At 36.7% G+C, this 25,680-nt stretch overlaps 1 protein-coding gene across 1 annotated transcript in view; it reads left to right on the plus strand.

Moving 5' to 3' along the window:
• The window catches only part of LOC150090705 (protein disulfide-isomerase A4-like), a 133,802-nt gene that overhangs the window by 71,612 nt on the left and 36,510 nt on the right, over nucleotides 1–25,680 (plus strand). Inside the window, exons 6-7 of the mRNA XM_090369889.1 lie at nucleotides 16,635–16,790; nucleotides 20,266–20,414. Of these exons, the coding sequence (XP_090226015.1) occupies nucleotides 16,635–16,790; nucleotides 20,266–20,414 (305 nt within the window). The remainder of the gene's footprint in view (nucleotides 1–16,634; nucleotides 16,791–20,265; nucleotides 20,415–25,680) is intronic.

Genomic DNA, 25,680 nt, shown 5'->3' on the forward strand with positions numbered 1-25,680 from the left:
CTGAAGAAGCTCTGCTTGACGGTGATCATTAACTACTCTACCAATCTTTACATCATCTGCAAATTTAGACATCACACCCCCCCTTCATCGAAGTCATTTATGAAAATCAAAAACAACAATTTTCCAATACTGATCCTTGGGGAACCCCACTTCTTACATCAACCCAATCTGGGGAATAACGATTTATCACAACCTTCTGCCTCCGGTTCTTAAGCCATCCTGCTATCCATCTAAGGATTTTCCTTGTGATTCCAACCTGTTCCAGCTTATAAAGTAACCACTCATGTGGGACTCAGTCAAATGCTTTGCTGAATTCCAAATAAACACTGTTGAAATTATTCCCTAAATCCAGCTCATGAGTGACCCTGTCAAAATAGATAACTAGATTTGTTAAACATGATTTTCCCTTAACAAAACCATGCTGAGTATCCTTTAGAATTCCATTTCTATCTTGAACTCTACCCTTAATCATTGCCTCCATGATTTTCACTAATAAAGTTAGACTGACTGTCCAGTAATTTCCCACTTCACTTTTAGAACCACCGTTATGTATTGGAGATGCATTGGCACTTTTCCAATCCAGTGGAATCACTCCCAAGTCCAGTGATTCTCTCATAATTAGCCTCAATGGTTCTATGCACTCACTTGCTGCCTCCCTTAAGATTATAGGTTATATGTCATCAACCCCAGGAGCCTTACTGGCCTGTAGGCTTGAAAGTTTTTTTTCATTAAATAATCATGTGAAATTTCAAAGTCATTAATTAAATATTTTTCAACTTCACTCCAATAATTTCTCTTTGATATAAAGGGTTTTTCTTCTGTAAATATAGATGCAAAGTAACTGTTGTCATCTGCAACATCAGCTGGGGTATCTAATACTATCCCACATCCATTACATGGGGTTCCAATCTGGTTTGTCCTTCTCTTCTTTGCACTTATATATGTGAAGAATTCCTTATCCCCACTCTTTGCTCTCTTTGCCAGCGATTTCTCATAATCTGCCTTTGCCAGCCTAACCTTTTCTGTGGCACTATTACAGATTACTTTGTAGCTGTTATAGGCTTCAGTACTTTTTATTGCTCTGTGACTTTTCCATGCCATCTTTTTCTGCTCAAGTAAGCTGGCAACTTCATTATTCATCCAACTTGGAATCCTCCTCGTGGAGGATTCTCAATGCACAGGGCCATTTTTGCCAATGGAATACAGTCATGCAAGAAAAATCTTCCAACTGAATTTTACATCCTCAACCTGTAGTTACAAGGCAAATGGAATCTATATATTGTTCAATAGCCTTAAATAAATGAGTTACTGATATACAGTGGACCCCCGCTTTACGATATTAATTCGTTCCAGAGACACCATCGTAATGTGAACCCAATAACACACTGTTTTTTGATAATTCGTTCCAAATTTGGAAGTTGAAATTTTCGCCAAATAACTAAGCTATTTATCTCTGTAAAAGGTGATTTTTATAACAGAATTGTATTAGTTTTGTATAGAATACTGTATTTTTCAGTGTATACCACGCTGTTGTTGTTATTTGGTTTGTTAGGAGCATTAGCAACTAAGGCCATATTGCTCCGGGAATATGTGGTGGTCATTCCCTGACCTTTCCGCATCCTCCATATTTGGTGGTGAGGGGCTTGAACTCCGGTCTAATCAAGAAGCGTGTGCTAATCACTGCTGCTCCTTCCCATCTGGCTACGGAGGCGCCGTATACCACGCACCTTTTATCTAAAAATAATTCACCCTAAAATTGTGGTGCATCTTATACACCGGAATAAACAGTAGAGCATAATACAAGTTAAAAGAAAAAAGATAAAAAATGCTAATGGTGCCACACATTAATTATTCCCCCAGTGATTTATTTGGTCATAAAGACAGTCAATAAAATAATGGGAAGACCACTATATCATTGACAGTTCTGTGAATCTTCTCGGTGAAGTTGATTGTCAATATACTGACCTTCTTATGCATAACAGCATTAGATGGCTTTCTAGAGGTGCAGTCTTGATGCAGTTTGATGCTTGTCTTGATGAAGTGAAATTATCAGGGAATGACCACCACATATTCCCGGAGCAATATGGCCTTAGTTGCTAATGCTCCTAACAAACCAAATAATGCTCCTAACAAACCCAGACACGATAGGAGGGAGTATATGATGAGAGCCTTGTCGATCAATTTGGCCCTGGAAAGATTGTGCAAGGTTCAAGGGGTAGAATTTTTTTCAGCCTGGACTGTACTTGTTAACAGGAGAGATTGCTTCTACAGGGATGGGATACACTTAAATAGAAAGGGTGCAAGAATATTTGCTGATGCTATCGAGGCAGTGTTAGGTGGGTCGGAAAACTGCTAGCTTGGGGGGAGACAAAGACCAATAGATTGACAGTAGCCACTGGCAGAGGTGAAAGAGATTCTTGCACTGCTTCTATTAGAATGAGCAGAAGCCTGAAAAACAAGATGCATGGTATTTCAGAGACTGCTGGGAGCCATTGCGGTACAAGTAAACACATGGGTTGTGTTAGGGTAGCTAAGAATAGAAACAGGTGCAGGTATACTTGCGTGTACACCAATGCTAGGAGTTTAGTAAATAAATTTGATGAATTTGAGGTATTGCTGAAAACATCAAAGGCAGATATTGTTGGGATATCAGAGACGTGGTGTCACACAGATATAAGGGATGCAGAAATGCAATTTGGGGAGTACAACGTCTACAGAAAGGATAGACAGGATAGGAAGGGGGGAGGGGTTATGCTATTAGTTAAGAAACACATAAAAACCAAGGAAGTGAAGCCAGTCGACATCGCTGGACAGTGCAGTGTTGAGTCAGTTTGGTGTGACATAAGCATTGGGAGATCAAAATTGAGAGTAGGAGTGTGCTATAGGCCTAATGACTCTGATGAGTATAATAAGGAACTGTACAGGGAAATAGAGTGGGCCAGTAAATCAGAGAGTCTTATAATGGGAGATTTTAATTTCCCAGATATTGACTGGAATTTGGCGGCTGGTTACTCACACACTAGCAGGGCTTTTGTGGATTTATTGGATGATGGATGATTGTTTTCTACATCAGCATGTTCGGGAGGCAACTAGAGGGAGTAATACTCTTGATTTGATTATCAGCAGTGATTCTTCATGCATTAAGAATCTGCAGATAAATGAACCACTAGGTGGCAGTGATCACAGTGTGCTGAAGTGGGATTTACTGAAAGAGGTAACTACCATTAGGGGTAAAGGGAAGGGTTATTGCTTCCGTAAAGGCGACTACGATGGACTGAGACAGTATTTAAATTCTATACAGTGGGACCAACTGATGATGTTACCAACAGCAAATTCAAAATGGGAAGCATTCAAAGAACTTATCTTGGAAGCTACTAGGCTTAACATACCAACTAAGAAATATTGTTCAAGGTTTAGGCCAAAATGGATGTCAGATGAACTAATGAGGCATATGGCAGAGAAGAAAAATGCATGGGATACTTACAAATTAACACATGACACAGAAGCCTATGATAGATACAAGTTGATATGCAACCAAGTTACAAAGGAGGTTAGGCAGGCGAAGGCAGATTACGAGAAATCCTTGGCAAGGGATGCAAAGAAAAACAGCAAACAGTTCTTTACTTATGTAAACTCTAGAAGGAAGGGGATGAATCAGATTGGTCCACTTGATATTGATGGGTCAACTGTTGATGATCCTGCTCAGGTAGCTAACAAACTAAATGAATATTTTGAATCGACATTCACACATGAGGAGTTATTCAGGGAGGGAAATGCCAGAGGTGTATTAAACTCTAGCAGTAAGCTACAGAATCTTGAAATAACTGGGAGTAAAGTGGAGGAGAAACTGTTGAAGATAAACACAAGAAAGGCACCCGGGGTGGATGGGATCTATCCAGTTATATTAAAGGAGGCAGCAAAGGAAGTAAGCAAACCCTTAGCCATAATTATGAGAGCTTCCTTGGACTCAGGGGAGGTACCCATAGACTGGAAATGTGCAAATGTGACCCCAATTCACAAAGGAGGATCAAAGGCTGACACAAGTAATTATAGACCTGTGAGCTTAACTTCTGTTCCAGGAAAATTAATGGAGGCACTGGTTAAAGAAGCACTGCAGGATCATTTAGACAAGACTTCAGTTATAGCTCAGACACAGCATGGTTTTGTTAAGGGGAAGTCTTGCCTGACCAACTTGATTGGATACTATGATGCAGTCACAAAAGAACTGGATGCAGGGAATAACTTTGATATTATATACTTGGATCTTAGAAAGGCTTTTGATACTGTTGCACATGGAAGACTGCTACACAAATTGGAGCAGTGTGACATTGGAGGCAAATTGCTGCTATGGATAAAGGGGTGGTTGAGGGGGAGAAGACAGAGAGTGGTAATCAATGGACACTGCTCATCGTGGACTAATGTTATTAGTGGAGTCCCTCAGGGCTCAGTGTTGGGTCCATTATTGTTTTCTGTATTTATAAATGATATTGATGATGGTATATCAAGCTTAATGTCCAAGTTTGCAGATGATACAAAGGTTGGCAGGGTTGTCAAGGACACTACTGACACTATGCTGCTGCAACAGGATCTGGAAAGGTTGAGCAGATGGGCTGAGAGGTGGCAAATGAAGTTTAACAATGACAAATGTAAAGTACTACACATGGGAAACAGCAACTCCAGAGCAACGTATCAACTCTGTGGTACTACACTGACAGTGGTAGAGAATGAAAGGGACTTGGGGGTGATTGTGCAGGCAGATATGAAGTTCTCTGAGCAGTGCAGACGGGCTGCAAGAGTAGCTCATGGAGTATTGTCAATGATATACAGGAATTTTTCCAGCAGGGATAAGGAGGTGATTATTCCATTGTATAAGGCAATGGTCAGGCCACACCTAGAGTACTGTATACAGGTCTGGAGGCCTCATTTCAAGAAGGATGTAGAGCTGCTGGAACGAGTACAGAGAAGGGCAACAAGATTAGTGAATGGAACAAAGGGGTGCTCTTACGAAGAAAGGCTTAAGTTTTGCAAATTACAGTGTCTGGAGACTAGGCACCAGCGAGGTGATCTGATAGAGGTGTATAAAGCCTTGAATGGTTTAAGCATAGCATGCTCAATGCTGATGGGATTCTTCCTCTAGCTCAGAAAAATCACCTGAGAGGGCATAAATTCAAATTGAGGAAAGACAGATGTAGGATAGACGTGCGGAAATTTGCCTTTAGCCAGCGGGTGGTTGGTTGGTGGAACAGACTGCCATCCCTTGTGGTGGAGGTTGATAGCCTAAATAAGTTTAAGGCTCAGCTGGACAGGTATTTTGAACGAACAGAGGGGTGAAGTGGAAGTGGGGTTTTTTTTTTTTTCTTGGCTGATGCTGCATAAGCTTGCTTTCTTGCATCAAATGCCTATGCTAATGCTAATTATTTTTAAGACAGAAGGATAGTGCTGAATATGAAATGCTAGAAGGCCCTGATTGGTTACAAAAATTCTGTTTTATGGAATATGACATTCACATTTAAATGTGTTAAATAAGAAATTACAAGGAAAAGGTAACACAGCAGTTATGCTTTTGGAAGAAGTGCTTTCATTTGAACAAAAATTGTGTGTTTTGAAGGAAACATAGGAAGTGGCAAATTATTACATTTTCCAACGTTAAAAAAATATCAAGGAGGTACTAAAAATAATCCCGATCCTATTAATTTACCATTTTTTCAATGGATAATTATCAAAATGCTATACCAAATTTAGCTGTAGATTTTAGGAAGGAAAAGGTGACATCATTTTTAATCAAACCTCTTGAAGTGGGTACTTCTCGGTTAAATTTTTCTCCATTCTCTGAAATTGGTGAAGCACAATTTGAAACGGAGTTAGAGGACTTAAAAATCAAGGGCATGTGGAGTACAAGACTAAAATGCTTTAAAACTGAAATTGAGTATTTGGAGAGGCAGAAGACTTCCCTTTTGAATCCAGCACAAATCTGCAGCGATAGATGAATTGAAAAGGCAAGACCAAATTGTATTCCATGCATGGAGTAGCTTACCGGATACAGGAGTGGATTTGGCCTAGGCAGACTAGGCAACTAACTGCCTAGGGCCTGTAAAATGGTTTTATTATACATTTTTTCATTATTTTATTTTAAATAAATTTATAATGCTCTGCTTGTTTCGCGCCGAAACATTCAATCAAAGCATCTTTGCATACCGCACTATCTGATGAATCATTGTGTATACCATGCCAGGCACAGTATACATGATGATTCACCAGATAGAGCTAGTCGCATATTGATTAATTAGATTTAGTTACTTAATCAATGCTTCTGTTGTACATTGAGATGAACTGTTTGATTTAAGTTGGCAGCTTCAATAATAGAGTAGGCCAGATGTAACAGAGTGGTCCAGAGTGAGAGTGCATAGCACACTTTCCTTGAGTGGACCGGAGTTCAAGCCCGTGACTACTAAATACGATAAATATTTGTATTGACGATTTATTGTAAACTCTAGTGACCTGGTTGTTGTGCCGGAGTATAAACAGAAAATTATTAATAGAAGACCTTTTTTAACCCATTCAACTGTGTCCTCCCTTACAATTTCTGAAACGTGACAACCCTAGGTGGGGCCCGGAACGAGAATCTTGCCTAGGGCCCAATTTTTCCTTAGTCCATCTGACTGGACACACACAGATTTGAAAATATTTGTGTTTGGACTTCTCGGTTATTGGTTCGATGCATTTCTATGAGCAAACATTTTTGAACATAAACTATATAAAAAAAATCAAGAAACCATCTGAACAATGAGTCTCAGCATGTTTAAAGATGAAAATTATAGCATGCTCTCCTGATTGAGAGACTTAAGAAGTTCAGCAGCAAAAGTTACATTAATTCGTACCTAATTAGATGTTTTTTACATTTTTTCAGTATTAATAAATAATATTTCAATACACACACACACACACACACCCACACACACACAGGGGCTCACATCTGGTGAGTATGGGCTTGGCACACCCAGGGTCCTGAGCTGCATATCATCATTCTTCTCTTTCTTGGTGATTCCCTTCTTCTCTCTCTCTTTTTCTCTCTCTCGGTAATTCAGAAATTTTTTTTTTTTTTTTTTTGGCTGGTGCAGCATAAGCTTCAGGCTTCCTTGCACCATAAAGCTAATAATAATATATATATATATATATATATATTTTTTTTTTTTTTAATAAAACACCTCTCTATTCCCTTTCTTAAAAAATTCTCCCAGCTTGAGGTGAGGCTCTTCGGATTTTTTTTTAATTAGATCAAAAATGGCTCTTCACTCTAAAAAGGTTACAGACCCCTGTTACCTTTTATATTCTCATATGACCTAGATTGTATTGCACCAGTAGCAAAGTAGTGTGGGACTGTTTTGATATTAATATCAGTATTAGTACTAATCATGTAGCATAAGAAAGTTGCAGGCTTTTGCTGCACTGTCAAAAAAAATAAATAAAAATATAAAATATGATATAAAAGAAAGCATATGAAATAGATAACAAAAAAAAAAAAAAAAATTTGTACCAGGTTACATAACTTGTCCTGCCGCTAGCATACTTAATGTGTTTTACATTTAAGTCTTTGGCATTATTAAAAACTCTAATTTTCAGATATTAATAAAATTCATGGGCAATAATATAACAATGTTTTTATTTTATTAATAATAATTACATATTGGTTACTGAAAGTATTGGTCTGTGATGACTAAAGTAGGATATATAATTTCTACATTGAAGAGATTTTAAGTTCACAACTAAATATGCCATCTATAGTAGTTCCATTACGTGTAGTATTTATGAAAGATCTGATGACATGTCCAAGTTGAAAAATGTTTTTTTAAATGTGAAGAACTCTTTTCCAGCCTCAGAGTTTAATTGTAAAGAAAAAAATTACATTCAATCTGAAAACACCAGGCGACTTGAAACCGGATGTGTTTTCGAATTAACACATATCCCAGTTTCCGAAAGTTTTTTTTTTTTTTTTTTTTTTGTATCTTAAAACCTTAATATTTCTGTTTCTAAATTCCTTAGCTTTCCAACGATATGCTATATGTCCACATTATCCCATTTATTATGTGAGAAAATTTCCTTGATCACATGTTCATATTTTCCACTATCCTGGAAAAACTACTGCAATTTTCAGAGGCTTGAAAGTTTTTCCTCTAGCATAGAGCTAAGATGAAGCTCTGTGCAAAATTTCATTAAATTTGGTCCAGAAGATAATTATTGTTGCCATCATACAAGTATTGTTGCAGTCATATAAGTATGATTGCAACAGTACAAGTTATAATAATTCGCTTCTGGTGGATGCTGAAGATGACATCACTTCCGTAACACTTTTTGCATGACTGTTTTTCGTTAAACTTTTGTAATAATGCTTTTAACGTCAAAACAGACTGATTATGTGTTTCCCTCCTCACGAAGGTAATTATCCAGTTGACTTTTGAATTTATTCAAACTGTCTGCTTCAACTACTTGTGGGGACAGCTGTTTCAGTAATCAGCAAATCTCTGGCTCCAAAAAACATCTTATAATCTAATCTAAATCTCTTCATAATATGAATTTATGGCCCATTATAGAATCTTTTATAACAGCGAAAATTTTGCCTTCATTCATCTTACCACCCACTCTCAAAGCCCTATAGACCTCATTCAGATCTCCTCTAACATGCCTGGTTGCCAAGTTCTATAGCCCATATAATTGAAGTCTTTCCTTGTGCGGTCACCCCTTTGCTGATCTCACTATGTAGGTTGCCTGTATTTGCACCCTTTCAAGATTTCCAGTGGCTTTTTAGATGAGGTGTCCATACTTGGACACAGTATTTCAAGTGCAGTCTTACAGTTGGATTATGACTTCCCCATCTCTGTGGGCTGCTGTTTGATAACTCATCGATATGGCACCATGGGCTTTTCTGGCTGTCTGTTTACACTACACAGAGAACTTCATATCCGCTGGTATCATAATTACTGCATCTCTTCATTTCTCAACTGTTTTTAATTCAACCCCACCAAGTGTATAAGTTATTTTGGGGTTGCTGTTCCCCAAGTGTAAGACCTTGCATTTGCTGAGTTAAAACACAGGTACCACTGTGACCATTTTTGAAGCCTGTTCAAGTCACCCTGAAGGAGCACTGCTTGGCACTAATAATTGACTCCCAGTTTTTACATCATCTGCAAATTTTGACATCATGCCCTTTATCTTTTTGTTAATGTCATTTATGAAGGTCAGAAACAACAATAGTCCAAGAACTGATCCTTGGTTTCCACACTTCTGACACTATACCAATTTGAAGAATATCTGTCAATTACTAGATGGGGTGGAAAACTGCTAGCTTGGGGGGGGTATACACGGACTAATAGATAAACAGTAGCCACTGGCAGAGGTCAAAGTGATTCTTGCACTACTTCTATTGAAATGCAATTGAGCAGCAGCCTGGAAAGCAAGGCAATGGGGATTTCCAGGACTGCTGGGAGTCATAGTGGAACAAGTAAATACATGGGCTGTGATAGGGTAACTAAGAGTAGAAACAGGTGCATGTATACTTGCATGTACACCAATGCTAGGCGTATAGTTAATAAATTCGATGAGCTGGAAGTGCTAGTCAAAACATCAAAGGCAGATACTGTTGGGATATCAGAGACATGGTGTCACATGGTTATCAGCAGTGCAGAACTGGAATTTGGGGAGTACAATGTGTACAGAAAGGATAGACGACAGAAAGGGAGGAGGGGTTATGCTGTTAGTTAAAAAACAAAATCTAAGGAAGTGCATCCAATTGATATTGGTGGACAATGCAATGTTGAGTCTGTTTGGTATGACATAAGCACTGGGAAAGGAAAAATGAGAGTAGGTGTGTGTTATAGGCTGAATGAATCTGATGAATATAATGAGCAATTGTGCAAAGAAATAGTGTCCAGTAAATCATAGTGTCTTATAAGGGGGGATTTTAATTTCCCAGAGATTGACTGGAATTTGTGGGCTGGTCACTCACACACTAGCAAGGCTTTTGTGAATTTATTGGATGATTGTTTTCTACAGCAGCATGTTTGGGAGGTAACTAGAAGGAGGTAATACTCTTGATCTGCTTATCAGTAGTGATTCTTCATGCATCAAGAATCTGCAGATAAAAGAACCACTAGGTGGCAGTGATCACAGTGTGCTGAAGTGGGATTTACTCAAAGAGGTAACTACCATGAAGGGTAAAGGGAAGGGTTTTTGCTTTCGTAAAGGTGACTATGGTGGTCTGAGACAGTATTTAAATTCTATACGGTGGGACCAACTGATGATGTTACCAACAGCAAATTCAAAATGGGAAGCATTCAAAGAATTAATCTTGGAAGCTACTAGACTTTTCATACCAACAAAGAAATATTGTTCAAGATTTAGCCCTAAATGGATGTCAGATGAACTAATTAGACATGTGACAGAGAAGAAAAATGCATGGGATACATATAAATTAACATGTGACACAGAAGCCTATGATAGATATAAGCTGGTCTGTAACCAAGTTACAAAGGAGGTTAGGCAGACGAAGGAAGATTATGAGAAATCTTTGGCAGAGGATGCAAAGAAAAACAGCAAAGAGTTCTTTACTTATGTAAACTCTAGAAGGAAGGGGATGAATCAGATTGGTCCACTTGATATCGATGGTTCAACTGTTGATGATCCTGCTCAGGTAGCTAACAAACTAAATGAATATTTTCATCTACATTCACATACGAGGAGTTATTCAGGGAGGGGAATGCCAGAAGTGTATTAAACTCTTTCAGTAAGTTAGATAATCTTGTAATAACTGAGAGTAAAGTGAAGAAGAAATTGTTAAAGTTAAACATAAGAAAGGCACCCAGGGTGGATGGAATCTGTCCAGTTATATTAAAGGAGATGGAAAAGGAAGTAAGCAAACCCTTAGCCATAATTATGAGAGCTTCCCTGGACTCGGGAAGCACCCATAGACTGGAGTTGTGCAAATGTGACCCCAATCCACAAAGGAGGATCAAAGGGAGACAGTTAATTACAGACCTGTTAGTTTAACTTCTGTTCTACAGAAATTAATGGAGGCACTGGTTGAAAAAGCATTGCAGGATCATCTAGACAAGACTTCAGTTATAGCTCGGACATAGCATGGGTTTGTTAAGGGGAAGTCTTGTCTGACTAATTTGATTGGATACTATGATGTAGTCACAAAGGAACTGGATGTAAAGAATAACTTTGATATCATATATTTGGATCTTAGAAAGGCCTTTGATACTGTTGCACATAGAAGACTGCTGCACAAATTGGAGCAGCATGGCATTGGAGGCAAATTGCTGCTATGGATAAAGGGATGGTTGAGTGGGAGAAGACAGAGTGGTAATCAATGGACACTGCTCTTCGTGGACTATTGTTATTAGTGGAGTCCCTCAGGGTTCAGTGTTGGATCCGTTGTTGTTTTCAGTATTTATAAATGATATTGATGCTGGTATATCAGGCTTAATGTCCAAGTTTGCAGATGATATGAAGGGTTGTCAATGACACTAACGACAGTACACTGCTGCAATAGTATCTAGAAAAGTTGAGCAGATGGGCTGAGCTGTGGCAAATGAAGTTTAACATTGACAAATGTAAAGTACTACATATGGGAAACAGCAATCCGAGAGTAATGTATCAACTCTGCAGTACCACACTGACAGTGGTAGAGAATGAAAAGACCTGGGGGTAATTGTGCAGGCAGATATGAAGTTAGCTGAGCAGTTCAGATGGTCTGCAAGAGTAGCTCATGGTGTCTTGTCAATGATATAAAAGGATATTTAGGTGCCTCCGTAGCCAGGTGGGAAGGAGCAGCAGTGCGTAGCACACGCTTCTTGATTAGACCGGGGTTCGAGCCCGCCACCACTAAATACGGAGGATGCGGAAAGGTCAAGGGAATGACCACCGCATATTCCCAGAGCAATATGGCCTTAGTTGCTAATGCTCCTAAAAACCAAACAGCAGCAACAACAAGAATATTTCTAGCAGGGATAAGGAGGTGATTATCCCCTTGTATAAGGCAATGGTCAGGCCACACCTTGAGTACTGTATACAGGTCTAGAGGCCTCATTTTAAGAAGGATGTAGAGCTGTTGGAATGAGTACAGAGAAAGGCAACAAGATTAGTGAGCAGAACAAAGGTTGCTCTTACGAAGAAAGGCTTAAATTTTGCAAATTACAGAGTCTGGAGACTAGGCACCTGCGAGGTGATCTGATTGAGGTGTATAAAGCCTTGAATGGTTTGCGCATGCTCAATGCTGATGGGATTCTTCTTCTTGCTCAGAATAATCACCTGAGAGGGCATAAATTCAAATTGAGGAAAGATGGTTGTAAGATAGATGTGTAGAAGTTTGCCTTTAGCCAGTGGGTGGTTGATTTCTGGAACAAACTTCCATCTGTCGTTGTACAAGTTGATAGCTTAAATAGATTCAAGGCAGAACTTGACAAACATTTGGAGTGAGGGGATGGGTGAAATAAGGATTTTTTTTTTTTTTTGGCTGATGCTATATAAGTTTGTTTTCTTGCATCATGCGCCCATCATGTGCCTAATGCTAATTACAACCTTCTGCCTTGCAGCCACCCAGCAATCCATTGTAGAATCTTATACAGAAACCTCTCATGAGGAACTGAGTTAAATGCCATGCTAAAATCCAAATACACTATGTTGAAATTATTTCTTACATCCAGCTCACAAATAACTATGTTGAAATAGCAAACCAGGTTAGTTAAACATGATTTTCCATTAACCATGTTTTATGTCCTTCATAATGCCATTTCTATCCACCTATTCCTGGATTGCACCTAATCATTGCCTCTAAGATTTTCTCTACTATTGAAGTGAGACTAACCAGTTGCTTACCTACTTGACTCTTAGAATCGCTTTTATGTATTGGCAATATGGTGGTACTTCTCCAATCCAAATAAATCTCTTTCGAGTTTAATGATTTCCTCATGATTAACCTTAACGGTTCAGTACTCTCTGGTTGCCTCCCATTATTGAGTATATATGTATACCCTCAACTCCAGAGCCCTACTTGCCTTTTGGCTCTGCGCAGGAATCGCAAGGAGGAAGTTGTTCTTGCCCGGACCCGCATAGGACATAGTCATTTGACTCATTCATTTTTGCTGAGGGCGGATGACCCTCCTATGTGTGAGTCCTGTGGCACAATTTTAACAATTAGACACATTTTAGTTGAATGTCCAGATTTTACCAATATCCGTTTTACCGCTTTTATTCATCTGACTGAGCCGTATACACTCAGTCAGATTTTATCTGACAATGACAATGTGTCTGCTGTTTTTAGCTTTTTAAAAACAATAAATATTTTTACTCTTATATAAAATTTTTACATTGTGCTTTTATATATTTGTTATACCTTTTGACATAGTGACCTAACTAATTAGGTCACTGAAAATTTAAAAAAAAAAAAAAATTTTTTTTATAAATGACCTGGTCTTGGCGCATTATAGCCTTAGTAGCTAATGCGCCAATAAAACCCAAACCCAAACCCAAGCCTTTTGGCTCGAAAGTTTTTCTGATAATCAATCATCCATAATTTCGAAATCACTAATTTCTTATCTCTCGGCCTCATCCGACAGTCTCTCCTGAACGTGAAGGATCCTTCATCGGTAAAGATCAGTATGTGAAGTACCTATTCAGTTCGTCAGCAAAATTAGTTGGGTTATCTAAGGCTTCCCCACACCCATTACAGAAGGGTCTGATCTGATTCATTTTTTTTATATTCACATATGTCAAAAATTCCTTATTCCCATTCTTTCCAATGCTTTCTCGTACTTTGCTGCCCTAACCTTTTCTGTGGTACTGTTATGGATCAACTTGCTGTGTTATGGATCAGCTAACTTTCTAATGCCATCTTTTTCTGCTCTGTTAGACTGGCCAGTTAATTATTCATTCATCTCAGTATTTTCCTCTTACTGTATTTTCCTACTGCTATATGTGCTTTGTATAATGTTTTACTTGGTTTTGCCTTGGTTCACTGGTTATTATCAATGAACCCATAAATGCAGCTGACTATCGCAACATTCTGAACAGTTCTGCCCTTTCTACATTGTGCTGTTTCATTTGATAGAGGCTGTATTTGTATTAACGTAACAATTATATGTGTCATTAGGTATAATCAATATAGGTGATTTGAGGAGAATAATTTCAATTTGCAATTTACAGCCCAGAGCTCAGATCTGAATCCATATTAGCATTAGTAGGGCATATGATGTAAGAAAGTAATCTTATATAGCATCAGCCAAAAAAAAACACCCTTCCCATTTCACGCATCCATTCACTCCAGATTTTTGTCTAGTTCTGCCTTGAACATTTAAGTTGCTGACCTCCACTACAACAAATGGAAGTTTGTTCCAATGATCAACCACCTGCTGGCTAAAGGTGAATTTCCACACATCTATGCTACAATTCTTTCCTCGATTTGAATTTATAACCCCTCAGGTGAGTAATCTGAGCAAGAGGAAGAATTAAAGTTACATTCATAAAATATAACATGAAACTAATAGATTTTTCCATTTTCCTGTTCAGAGAACCATTAACAGCATGAAATTTCAGAGTTAAAGTTTGTGCAAATATTAATTTACTTTATCAAATTAGTAAGGGAATAAACTGAAAATGTAATAATAATCAAAGCAATAATGTATATTTCAATCACAATAAAAAAAAAAAAGTAAATAAGCAAATAATTTTCACTTTCATGTTCATTAAAAATGAAGACTGATTATATTTAAACTGTGCAGCTTTCAAAAATAATTGTTTGTTTCAAAGGTGTACCAATTAAAATTTTTTACTTTAAAGCCTGATATTTCTCAAATTGTTATTATATTTTTAATTTGATGATAAAGCTAGCAACAATTCTGCCTTCCCAAAGTATATTTCACATCTTTGTTTCGAGGTGTGACCTTCATCAAATGTGTCATCATTCAGTTTAGCCTACTTGTGTATAATTTTGTCTTTTATTCTTATATTTGCATGAGAGTTATTTCAAAAGTAATGCACCCAAATGTGTTAATTTAAATCAAATTTATTTTATAACATAACATTCAATTTAGTAGTCTCCATTCCCAACATTCAGATAATTTTGAATGCCATTTAACTTCTTTCTGAAGTTAAGCTGTCTGATGCATTTAGTACTTCTAAAGACAGAAATTTTTGTCCACACAAAAGTTCCTTGAGCTTGGGGGTAAAAAAAAATATAAACTGCAGCCATTATCAACCTGCTGCAGGATGGAAGCCTCCTTAACAATTCATGCTGAGGGAAATAGACCATAACTTGCCATGCTGGTCCAGTGCGGGTTAGCAGATCGACCGTATTTAGCAGTCAGGGGCTTTAACCCCGGTCTACTCAAAGAGCATGTGCTATTGCACTCCCACTCCTGACCACTTGACTATGGAGCTTGGAGGATAGATCATAATTGCAAGGACTCGTATTAGGGCTATTAGTGGGTGAGGTAGTGCTTCCCATTTGTAATCATTGAAAACAAGCTGTACAAACTGGGTAATATGAGGCCCTACATTGTCATGGAGTGAGCACATCAGCTTCTAACATCTGTGGCTGCTTCTGATAAATTTTTTGGGCAGAATTTATGATAAATAAATGTTACATAATAGTCTCTAGTTACTGATCTTTCAAGTGGAAGAAATGCCTTCATAATTGTAGGCCGTGATGATCATTTGTTTTGCCTTTGTTGCTGGTGATATACAGAGGGGTGTAGTGAAGATGGATGCTTCCACTGAGCTGATTGTGACTTTATTTCTGGTTCAAAGTCACATGTCTGTCTTATCAATTTATTATTTTAAAAACTCTTCAGTTTTTAAAGTGTATTCCATGATTTTGGAAGATTTTTCCAGATTCATTGACTATTTTTTTCACAGATCATATGTATGCCTTCCTCCAAAATTGAGGTAATACCAATGTGTTATCTGTAGATGCTCTTGGTCTACCTGAGTGTTGCTCGTCCTCAACACTGGTCTCATACGTTTGACAAAACTTTTGAGACATGCACAAAATTGTGCTTGTGCTGTGATCTACTTGACTCACCGTACACTTTCCACAACAATTCATAAATTTGTGTCAATACTCAACCATGTGAAGTTTCAATTTTGATAAAAGATCTTTGATCTGAGACTATAATCTGACCTGAAGCAGTGTAACCATCCATTTTTAAAAATCTCTACACAAACATTCTGTGCATGACCATTGTCTTAACACACTAATGTTGAGGTTGAACTTCATTCAGATTATTATCTTGATAAATGTCAGCCATGCAGGCATATGGAGCAAGGTGCATATGTGCAATATGCATTCCTTTTGGGATAACCTTTATATTAAAGGATTACACAAACTATCAATATACATGATTTATAGTGTTAAGTTTACCATAGAATCCCCCTCAAAAATAAATATCAAAATAATAAAAACCTTACAATTCTTTGTTTTTTTGTAAAGAACATTTAGCAGTTTAAAATTATTTTATAATTAAAGAAATTCATGTTTGAAAAATTTGATATTAATAGTATTTTAATTTTAATTTAATTCTGTTTTTAAGTGTAGTATTAATAATCATTTTAATTGTCATAATATGACATTTTCAATGCAGGTATTATAACATACATGAAAGAACAAGCTGCACCTGCCAGTTCAGAAGTGATTACTGCTAAAGCTCTCCTTAATGCAATGAGTAGGTCAGATCCTACAATCGTTGGATTTTTTAGAGATGCTAATGAAGCTTTGTATAAAGAATATTTGGAAGCAGGTATGTATGTATGTATGTATGTATGTGTATATATATATATATATATATATATATATTTTTTTTTTTTTTTTATTTTTTTTATTTATTTATTTTTTAAATAAATAAAACCTTTGTTTATTAACAGTTATTTACCAAGTTAAGCATTGAAAAACTAAAAAGTTAATCATAAATAAGTGAATATTTGGATGGTGTAAATTTCGTGACCTAGGTTCATAGAAGTTTATTTTAAATTTTGGATTACAAAAAAATGGAGCTGTCTATAACATATAACCATTTATTACATTGTAATATCTGCCAGTGACATGATTTGGGAATAATATGGAAATTCTTCAGAAACCTCTGAAAAAAAACTCATCTCTTTACTAAATAGATTTGGTACAGTTAATAGTTTCCATATCACATAATTAAGATTTTACTGAATCTGGACCCCTTGCAGTACTGCATCAACAATAAAGTTTACTTTAGTCAAAAACTTTTTTTTTTTACCATTTCTTAACCCACTAATGTACATGAATAACCTTGTAACTTGAAACCCAATAAACAAAGGGTTGTGGGGGGGAGTGTTGCTAATTGAAAAGATACATCCAAGAGTAGAGCAGTTTCCAAAGACTACTTAAATAAGAAAGTAAATATATGTCTCAAACTTTATAAAAAGATTATGTGCATTGGCTGAGTTTCATGAGGCCCACTAGAATTTCTCAACTTGCACATGCCTTTTTCTTCTAACCCCGTACTCTGAGTAGCACTGATTAAACTTGTTCTCTTTGTTGCTTCTGCATTACTGTTGCATTAAAAATGCAGTTAGGAGTGTATTAAATTATTCCATGTCGCTTGAACATGATCAAAAGAGTGAATTCATGTGTTACTGACAACAGAGGACACTTCTAGTATTGTTTATAGACTATTATTTGTTAATTATGTTGATAATAAATTATATTTTCCTTTGATTGATTTTGGATTTATTTTTAAAATGTGTGTTTAACTGGTCCTCAGCTATCTGTTGAAATGTTGGCATCAGAAATGGTATTTAACTTTTCAGCAAGAATTTTTCTATATTTAATTGTTGTTGACAAATTTGAGAGCTTTTTGTTAATTTTTCTCTTTTAACATATTTTTTTATAATAACAGTCAATTATGTTTTCCTTGTGTGTTATGTTCCCTCCATGTAAACTTTTGGCTATCTTTATGATGAAACACTGTATTTGAAATAAAAAGTAAATGGCTTGTGTAAAATTCTTGTAGCCTTTTGTCGTTGTTGTCATTACTCCCTCTATTTCATTACGTTTACTGTATTTAAGTTTACTTCTAGATTTTCCTAAATTATCCCTGTAGATGTAATTGACATTTCCTACTCAGCTATTTAAATTTCCATCCAAAACTATCCTTTGTTTTGTCATTAGTTTCTGCTCTTAAAATATCAAAGCCTCTTCTATTTCATCATTTACTAGCCTTCAGCCGGGCTATATGCAAAGCCAGATTTTGTTACCAAACTTTCCATCTTAAATTTTGCATATGTAACTCTGCTGGATAATGCTTCCTAGCCAGGTACACTAAATGGCCACTTTATTAGGTACCTCTTCCCTTTTTATGAAATGGAGCACTCCTCAGTAACAGCATGTCATGTGATATAAAGCAGGTGGGCAGATATGTAGGGATGTTTTTTGTGTACAGTTCAGTGTGAGAATGGGCAAGATAAAAGATTTAACTGACTGAACATGGCATGGTAGTCAGCACCAGATACATTGGTATGAGAAACAAAATGGAGGCTGAAAAGACTTGTACAGGTTAACAAAAAGACTGCAGTCAGTCAAATAACAACCCAGTACAACAGTGGTAAACAAAGAGGCATTTCAGAATGCACAACTTGTGCCTTATCACAGGTAGGATATTGCCTCCATTGACTAAACTGGGTTCCACTCCTGTCAGTAAAAATACAGTTACAGGGACAAGGACCACTGTCAATCATTGCTGTTCCTGCTCAGAACACTAACATTAGACAGTGGAGGATTGGAAAAACTTTGCATAATCTGGCTGATCCTGGTTCCTGTTGTTTCACGTTGCTGGAAGGACCAGAATGTGGTAAAAACAGCAAGAGTCTACAGATCCATCCTGCCAAGTGTCAGGCTGGTGGTGGTAACAGTGTAAATGGTGTGGAGTGTTTGGTGCATGTTGGCCCCCCTTGATACCAGTAGAGCAACATTTGGATGCCACAGCCTCTCTGGAAATTGTTTTTGCCCAGGTGCATCTCTTTGTGGTTGTAGTGTATCTGTGAATGGATTCATAATGTCTCATGTCATAAGGTTAGGATTATACAAAACTGGTTCCAGGAACATGAGAATGAATTAAATCTGCTGCAGTGTCTCCCCAGTACAGTTGAGTATCCATGAGATAGGGTGGAACATGGAACACTTTTTTTGGAGTACAGATCTGCAACCATCCAATTTGCAGAAGTTGTGGGAAGCAATTAATTCAGCATTGACCAGCATACCTGTGTCATGCTTTTTACACCTCATTGAGTCAGTCCCATGATGAATTCAGGCTGTTCTGAGGGCTAAAGAGGGACCTACTTGTTGTTACTTAAACATATCAGATATTAATGGCCACTAAATGTAAACTTTCTTCCACACTGGTTTTAAAAGGTATTGCTTTTTTATTTTCAGAATAAATCTGATTATAATTGTTAAATTTTGGCTCTCTTGTAGTCTCATTCTTTTGAGCTTCTTGATGATGATATTTTTATATTATAGTATTCTGATATTGTATTGATCTAGTACAATTAATTGCAGTATTTTGCCATGTAGGCTTTTGTCGTTAATGTGACCTATCTTGATGGTTGCTCCAGTAACATAATTAGTACTATATTATGGTTTCCTGACACATTATGTCATATGACATATGACACATATTCTGATATGTGTCATATGCATCAACATTGCATTATTCTACCATAGTGATAAGTTTTCAATAAGTCTTATTAGCTTACTACCATATTAGCCAACCATTCTAATTTGTTTACAGTTATATAGCTGTTTTGCCACTAGCAGATTATGTCCCATAAAGTTGGTGAATGGACATTAAGTCTGAACTGCAGCCAGTTTGCTACAAGCATAGTTTAAGAGATATGTGGAGAATTTTTGGGGGGGGGTCCTCCTTTTTACATAACCTCAACTTCAATAACTGTCATGTAGATTTAATCAATTTTAAGGCCATGCTGTGTTTCTGTATCATCATCATTGAGAGCTTTAGAACATAAATTTTTTACTCTTACATTTTCCTGACCAAGCAATGGCTTAGCGTGGTATAATGATGTGATAAATATAAAATTGCATAAATTTTCTTCTAATGAAAGTTACTCAAAGTGATTATCAAAGTGCTTTGCCTTCCCAAGATTTATTATTTATTGTTATTTATCATTTATAAGTTATGTATTGTGCAAAAAAGTTAATAAGATATTCATAAATTTCTTTATTAACAGCCAATGCATATCGAGGAAAGTTTAAATTCATGCATACGTTCAATCAGCATGTTATGGAAAATTTCAAGTTACCACCAGGTTCTATCACTATCTTCCAGCCCGAAATTTATCATTCAAAATATGAACCTGTACATGAAGTCTTTTCTGAAGTAAGTAAAAGTTAAAAATTTTAGAGTACCTTGTTTTCATTTAATTTTTCATCACCATTTTCTTTGGTGGTGGTGGTGGTTGTTGTTATATTGATACTTGTGCTGGAGAACAGTTAGGTGGGTTGGATTTTGATGGCTGAGTAGATAAGTCATCACCCATTTGGTAAGGTTTTGAATTGAATCCAATGCACAATGCAATAAATTTACAGCACATTTTCAAGCAGGAATGAGTTAGCCAGCCTCATTTAGTTAGGTGATGGCCCAATGGGATTTTGTAATTAGTTTATGGGTCCTGTGTATTTGAAGATTTCTCTCATCTTGTGTTCACACAGATATTTAAACTAGTGCTGGGCATAATCAAATGATTAATAATCCATTATTTCAATAATTGACTTAATCACTTTAGCATTTTCTTAATCATATATATGCAAATTAGTTGATTACAAAATTGACAGCAATAGTGACTGAATGAAACTATTGCCGTAACTGTGTGTGTACACAATTATCTACAATGATCAATTATGAAAATGTTGTAAATGATTATTATAGGTTATATACGTACATATACGAGGTGTGACAATAAAGTTTCAAGTTTTGTGTAGCCTGAACCCCTCTACCTGCATGCAAAGGGTAAATGTTGTCAGTCGTTTCAGTCATTATACAAGTTGGTTCATGTGAAGACATGTTTGAGTTCCATGTTATGTGAAAAATGGAATGCAATTTAGAGCAAAGAGTTGTGATAAAATTTTTGGTGAAAAGTGGCAAATCGTCAATGGATATTTATGAAAAGTTGACCAGAGTTTATGGAAATGATACCATGTCAAAACCACGCTTTTTCAATTGGGCAAAACAGTTTTGAGAAGGACGTGAATCCGTCGAAGATGATGAGTGTTCAGGGAGTCTTTCCACGACTCGACATGACGAAAACATTGTGCGTGATCTTGTTCGAAGCGATAGGCGGTTAACCACAAGAATGATTGCCAAAAAACTAAACATTAATCAGGAAAGTGATAGATTAATTTTTACTGAAAATTTGTTGATGAGGAAAGTGTGTGCAAAGCTGGTACCGAAAAACCTCTCGTGAGCAGAAAGAAATTCGGTGTAGTAAGAGAGTTTTTAACTTCAAAATTGATCACATTACAGTATCCTCCGTATTTGTCTGATTTGTCTCCTTGCGACTTCTTTTTATTTCCTCGACTAAAAGGAGTCATGAAAGGAATGCGTTTTCAGTCCGTTTCTGAAATTCAGAGTAATGTAATGCGGGTATTAAAACAGATACCAGAAAGTGAGTACCAGAAATGTTATGATCAATGGATCCTACACTGGAATGCTTGCATACAGTCTGAATGGGACTGCTTCGAAGGCAATGGCCTCACATCTGTATAATTTTCAAAATAAATTTTTAAATGAATTATTCTCAAAACTTATTGTCACATCTCGTATACAGGCAACTCCCCTATAACACGATTGATAAATTGTGGCAATCCTTGCACAATGTGGTACTTATGTAACATGGTTTCACTCTAATATGTTTAGAGAATTGTGGCAAACCTTGCATAACAGTGTATTTTTGAGCTTTCGTGCGGGAGAAACCCTGCTATTATGTTGGATGTAATTTTTCGACATTTCCATTCTTTTTTGTGAATCCCACTCTTGACTCGCTAGTCGTTATGCAAAAAAAATATTTTGTTGAGAAATCTGTGCTATTGAACTTTTACTTGTTTAAGACCATAAAAAATTGTGACTTCGAAGCATGCAGTTCATGACCTTTTAAGGTTTTTGTAAGATTATTTTGGTTTTTATTTGATCATTTATAAATTTTTCCAGGAATGTATTACTAAACTTTGTTCCATTTTGGAATAATTTCTTTGTTGTAAATGAAATTCCAGCCCTAAATTATGCCTAAGAAACTTAGGCATAATCCTTTAAATAAATCAGCAACTGCCGATATTTAAAGAATTGTTTCTAAATTGTTTTGTGCCAGCTGTGGAAAACTATTCAAAGTGGAAAAATCTAGATTTTAAAGTTTTATTACTATTGGATAATGCATCAGGCCATCCAAAAGATTTTAGTCATCCAAAATGTTGAAGTAATATTCCTACCATCTAATACAACCTCTTTAATTCAGCCATTAGATCAAGGCATTATATAGACCTTTAAAGCTTATTACATCAGAAAATCGTTACAATAGATTTTGGAAAAATCGATTCCAAATCTATTGAAGTGATGGAGGCATGGAAACATTTCTCAGTTGTGGACTGTATTGGAATTATAGCTTTATTGCTCAAAGTAAAACCATCATCATTATATGTGTGTTGGAAAAATGTATGGCCAGAGTCAGTTCATTCAGGAAATATGGTCGAACCAGCAGAAAACGAAATCGGTGCGATAGTAGAACTTGCTAAGTCGGTGGGAAGGGAAGGTTTTGGTGATATGGCTACTGAAGGCGTTCAAGAATTACTGGAAAAAAAAGAGGCTGGCAAAGTGGATTTGGTGGAAATGGCATTGGAGGTAAACCAAATCACTTCAGAGGATGATAGCACAGATGAAAATTCTGAAGTTCCAAATTTTACATTAAAAAGCATACGGGAAGGCATAAACTTAGCTGAGCAATTAGAATCTTATTTTTTGAATGCAGATCCTTTTACTGAAAGGAACACGAAGTTCAAAAGGGAGCTTCAGAAATGCTTAGCTCCATACCATACGAGCTTCAGAAATGCTTAGCTCCATACCATACAATTTACAAAGATCTATCAAGCAAAAGCAAACAATCCCAGATTACTAATTTTTAAAAGAGCAGACGATATACGAAATCTAGATGCAGAAGAAAGTTCAAAAGGTGAAGATATTCTGAAACAGAGAAAACTCTTGTTTGATTGTGCTCGGCAGCAATGAAAAGGAAGAAAATTAAATGAATGTACCATTATCTGACTTATGTGTATCACAGTTTGTAAGATGTTTTAGTTAGCTTTTGAAACATAACCTCCCCCCCCCCCCCTTTTTGTACTGGTTCTTAGTCCCATATAACATGGTTCTGCACTACATAAGATTTTGTGGGAACCTAACTACTGTGTTATAGGAGGGTTACCTGTATATATGTGTGTGTGTGTGTGTGTATATATATATATATATATATATATAACCATTCAAATAAATTAGAATGAGAGTTAAAATAAAATAATGCCAGCAGTATGGCAAGACAAGAGCGAAAATAGTCGAAATCAAACCAAACAGGGAGGGAAGAGAGTGGGGTAACAAGAGTAAAAATATTGCAGCAGAAACTCTCTAAAATAATTTAGAAAATCTAAATATAAGAATAATAATTCATTGAATTTTGAAAGCCAATTAAATAGAAATTTAATGGCGCCCCCTCTGACGGGCACCAGGTCCAAATTTATGTGAAATATTACCAACAGAGATGTAAACCATTCCAATGAAACAAAACAAAAATAAACCAAAAATAGACTGACCATTATGCCCCATCTTGACAGAGGACCACAAGGACAATAATGGTCAGGGAATCGCTGCATTTCAATAGTTAGACAAATCGCCATAAAGAGAATCGATCAAAAAAGACCAGTCCGCCATCCGATCCCCAGATTGAACCACCAATGCAGCGGATTTAAACAGCTGTGGACCTGATGCAGTGAAAATTAAAAAATAGAACAGATACTAGCACTCCAGTGCCAAGCCACGCTACTGACAAAAGTAATCTTAATCAGACTATATAGACGAAAAATGAACTACGGATGGCAGCACAGTTCAGAGGGGCCGCTGTTAAATTTCTGTTTAATTGGCTTTCAAAATTCAGTGAATTATTATTCTTATGTTTAGATTTTCTAAATTATTTTAGAGTTTCTGCTGCAATATTTTTACTCTTGTTACCCCTCTCTTCCCTCCCTGTTTGGTTTGATTTAATTTTGACTATTTTCGCTCTTGTCTTGCCATACTGCTGGCATTTTATTTTATTTTTTATTTTAACTCTCATTCTAATTTATTTGTTTGGTTATATTTCAAGCATCATGTAGAGGAATATGCTTTTTGCTGCCTCTGATGTATGCTGTACCTTTTTATTTTATTTTTATTATGAAAGATTCTGTTTCCAACTATTTTAAACGTTATTCAAATATATATATTTGAATATATATATTTATGAGAGCATCCTTGGACTCAGGGGAGGTTCCCACGGACTGGAGATGTGCAAATGTATCCCCAATTCACAAAGGGGGATCGAAGGGTGACACGAGTAATTACAGACCAGTTAGTTTAACTTCTGTTCCGGGTAAAATAATGGAGTCGCTGGTTAAAGATGCATTGCAGGATCATCTAGACAAGACTGCAGCAATAATTCAGACACAGCATGGATTTGTTAAGGGAAAGTCTTGTCTGACAAATTTGATAGGATATTATGATGTGGTTACAAAGGAACTGGATGCAAAAAATAATTTTGATATCATATATTTGGATTTCAGGAAAGCTTTTGACACTGTTGTGCATGGAAGACTATTGTACAAATTGGAGCAGAATGGTATTAAGGATAAGTTGCTACAATGGATAAAAGGATGGTTAAGTGCGAGAAGACAGAGGGTGGTAATCAATGGGTGCTGCTCTTCTTTGACTAATGTTATTAGTGGAGTCCCACAAGGTTCGGTGTTGGGTCCACTGTTGTTTTGTATATTTATCAATGATATTGATGAAGGTATATCAGGCTTAATGTTGAAGTTTGCAGATGATACAAAGGTTGGCAGGGTTGTTAATGACAGTAATGGCAGTGTGCTACTGCAACAGGATCTAGATAATTTGGGCAGATGGGCTAAGAAGTGGCAACTGAAGTTTAACCTTGACAAATGCAAAGTACTGCATATGGGTAGAAGTAACCCCAGAGAAACGTACCAACTGTGTGGTACTACACTTAAGGTGGTAGAAAATGAAAAAGACCTGGGAGTAATTGTGCAGGCAGATATGAAGTTTTCTGAGCAATGCAGAAGCTGCCAGGGCAGGTCATGGGGTTTTGTCAATGATATATAGGAATTTTGCTAGCAGGGAAAAGGAGGTGATTATCCCTCTGTATAAGGCAATGGTCAGGCCACGCCTTGAGTACTGCGTACAGGTCTGGAGGCCTCATTTTAGGAAGGATGTAGATTTACTTGAGCGTGTACAGAGAAGGACAACAAGATTGGTGAGGGGAATGAAGGGATCCTCTTATCAAGAGAAGCTTAAGTTCTGCAAATTGCAGTGGCTGGAGACTAGGCACCTGCGTGTGATC

Source organism: Mastigoproctus giganteus, chromosome 1, assembly GCF_048544385.1.
Source record: "Mastigoproctus giganteus isolate SK-2022 chromosome 1, ASM4854438v1, whole genome shotgun sequence".
NCBI classification, from domain to species: Eukaryota; Metazoa; Arthropoda; class Arachnida; order Uropygi; family Thelyphonidae; genus Mastigoproctus; species Mastigoproctus giganteus.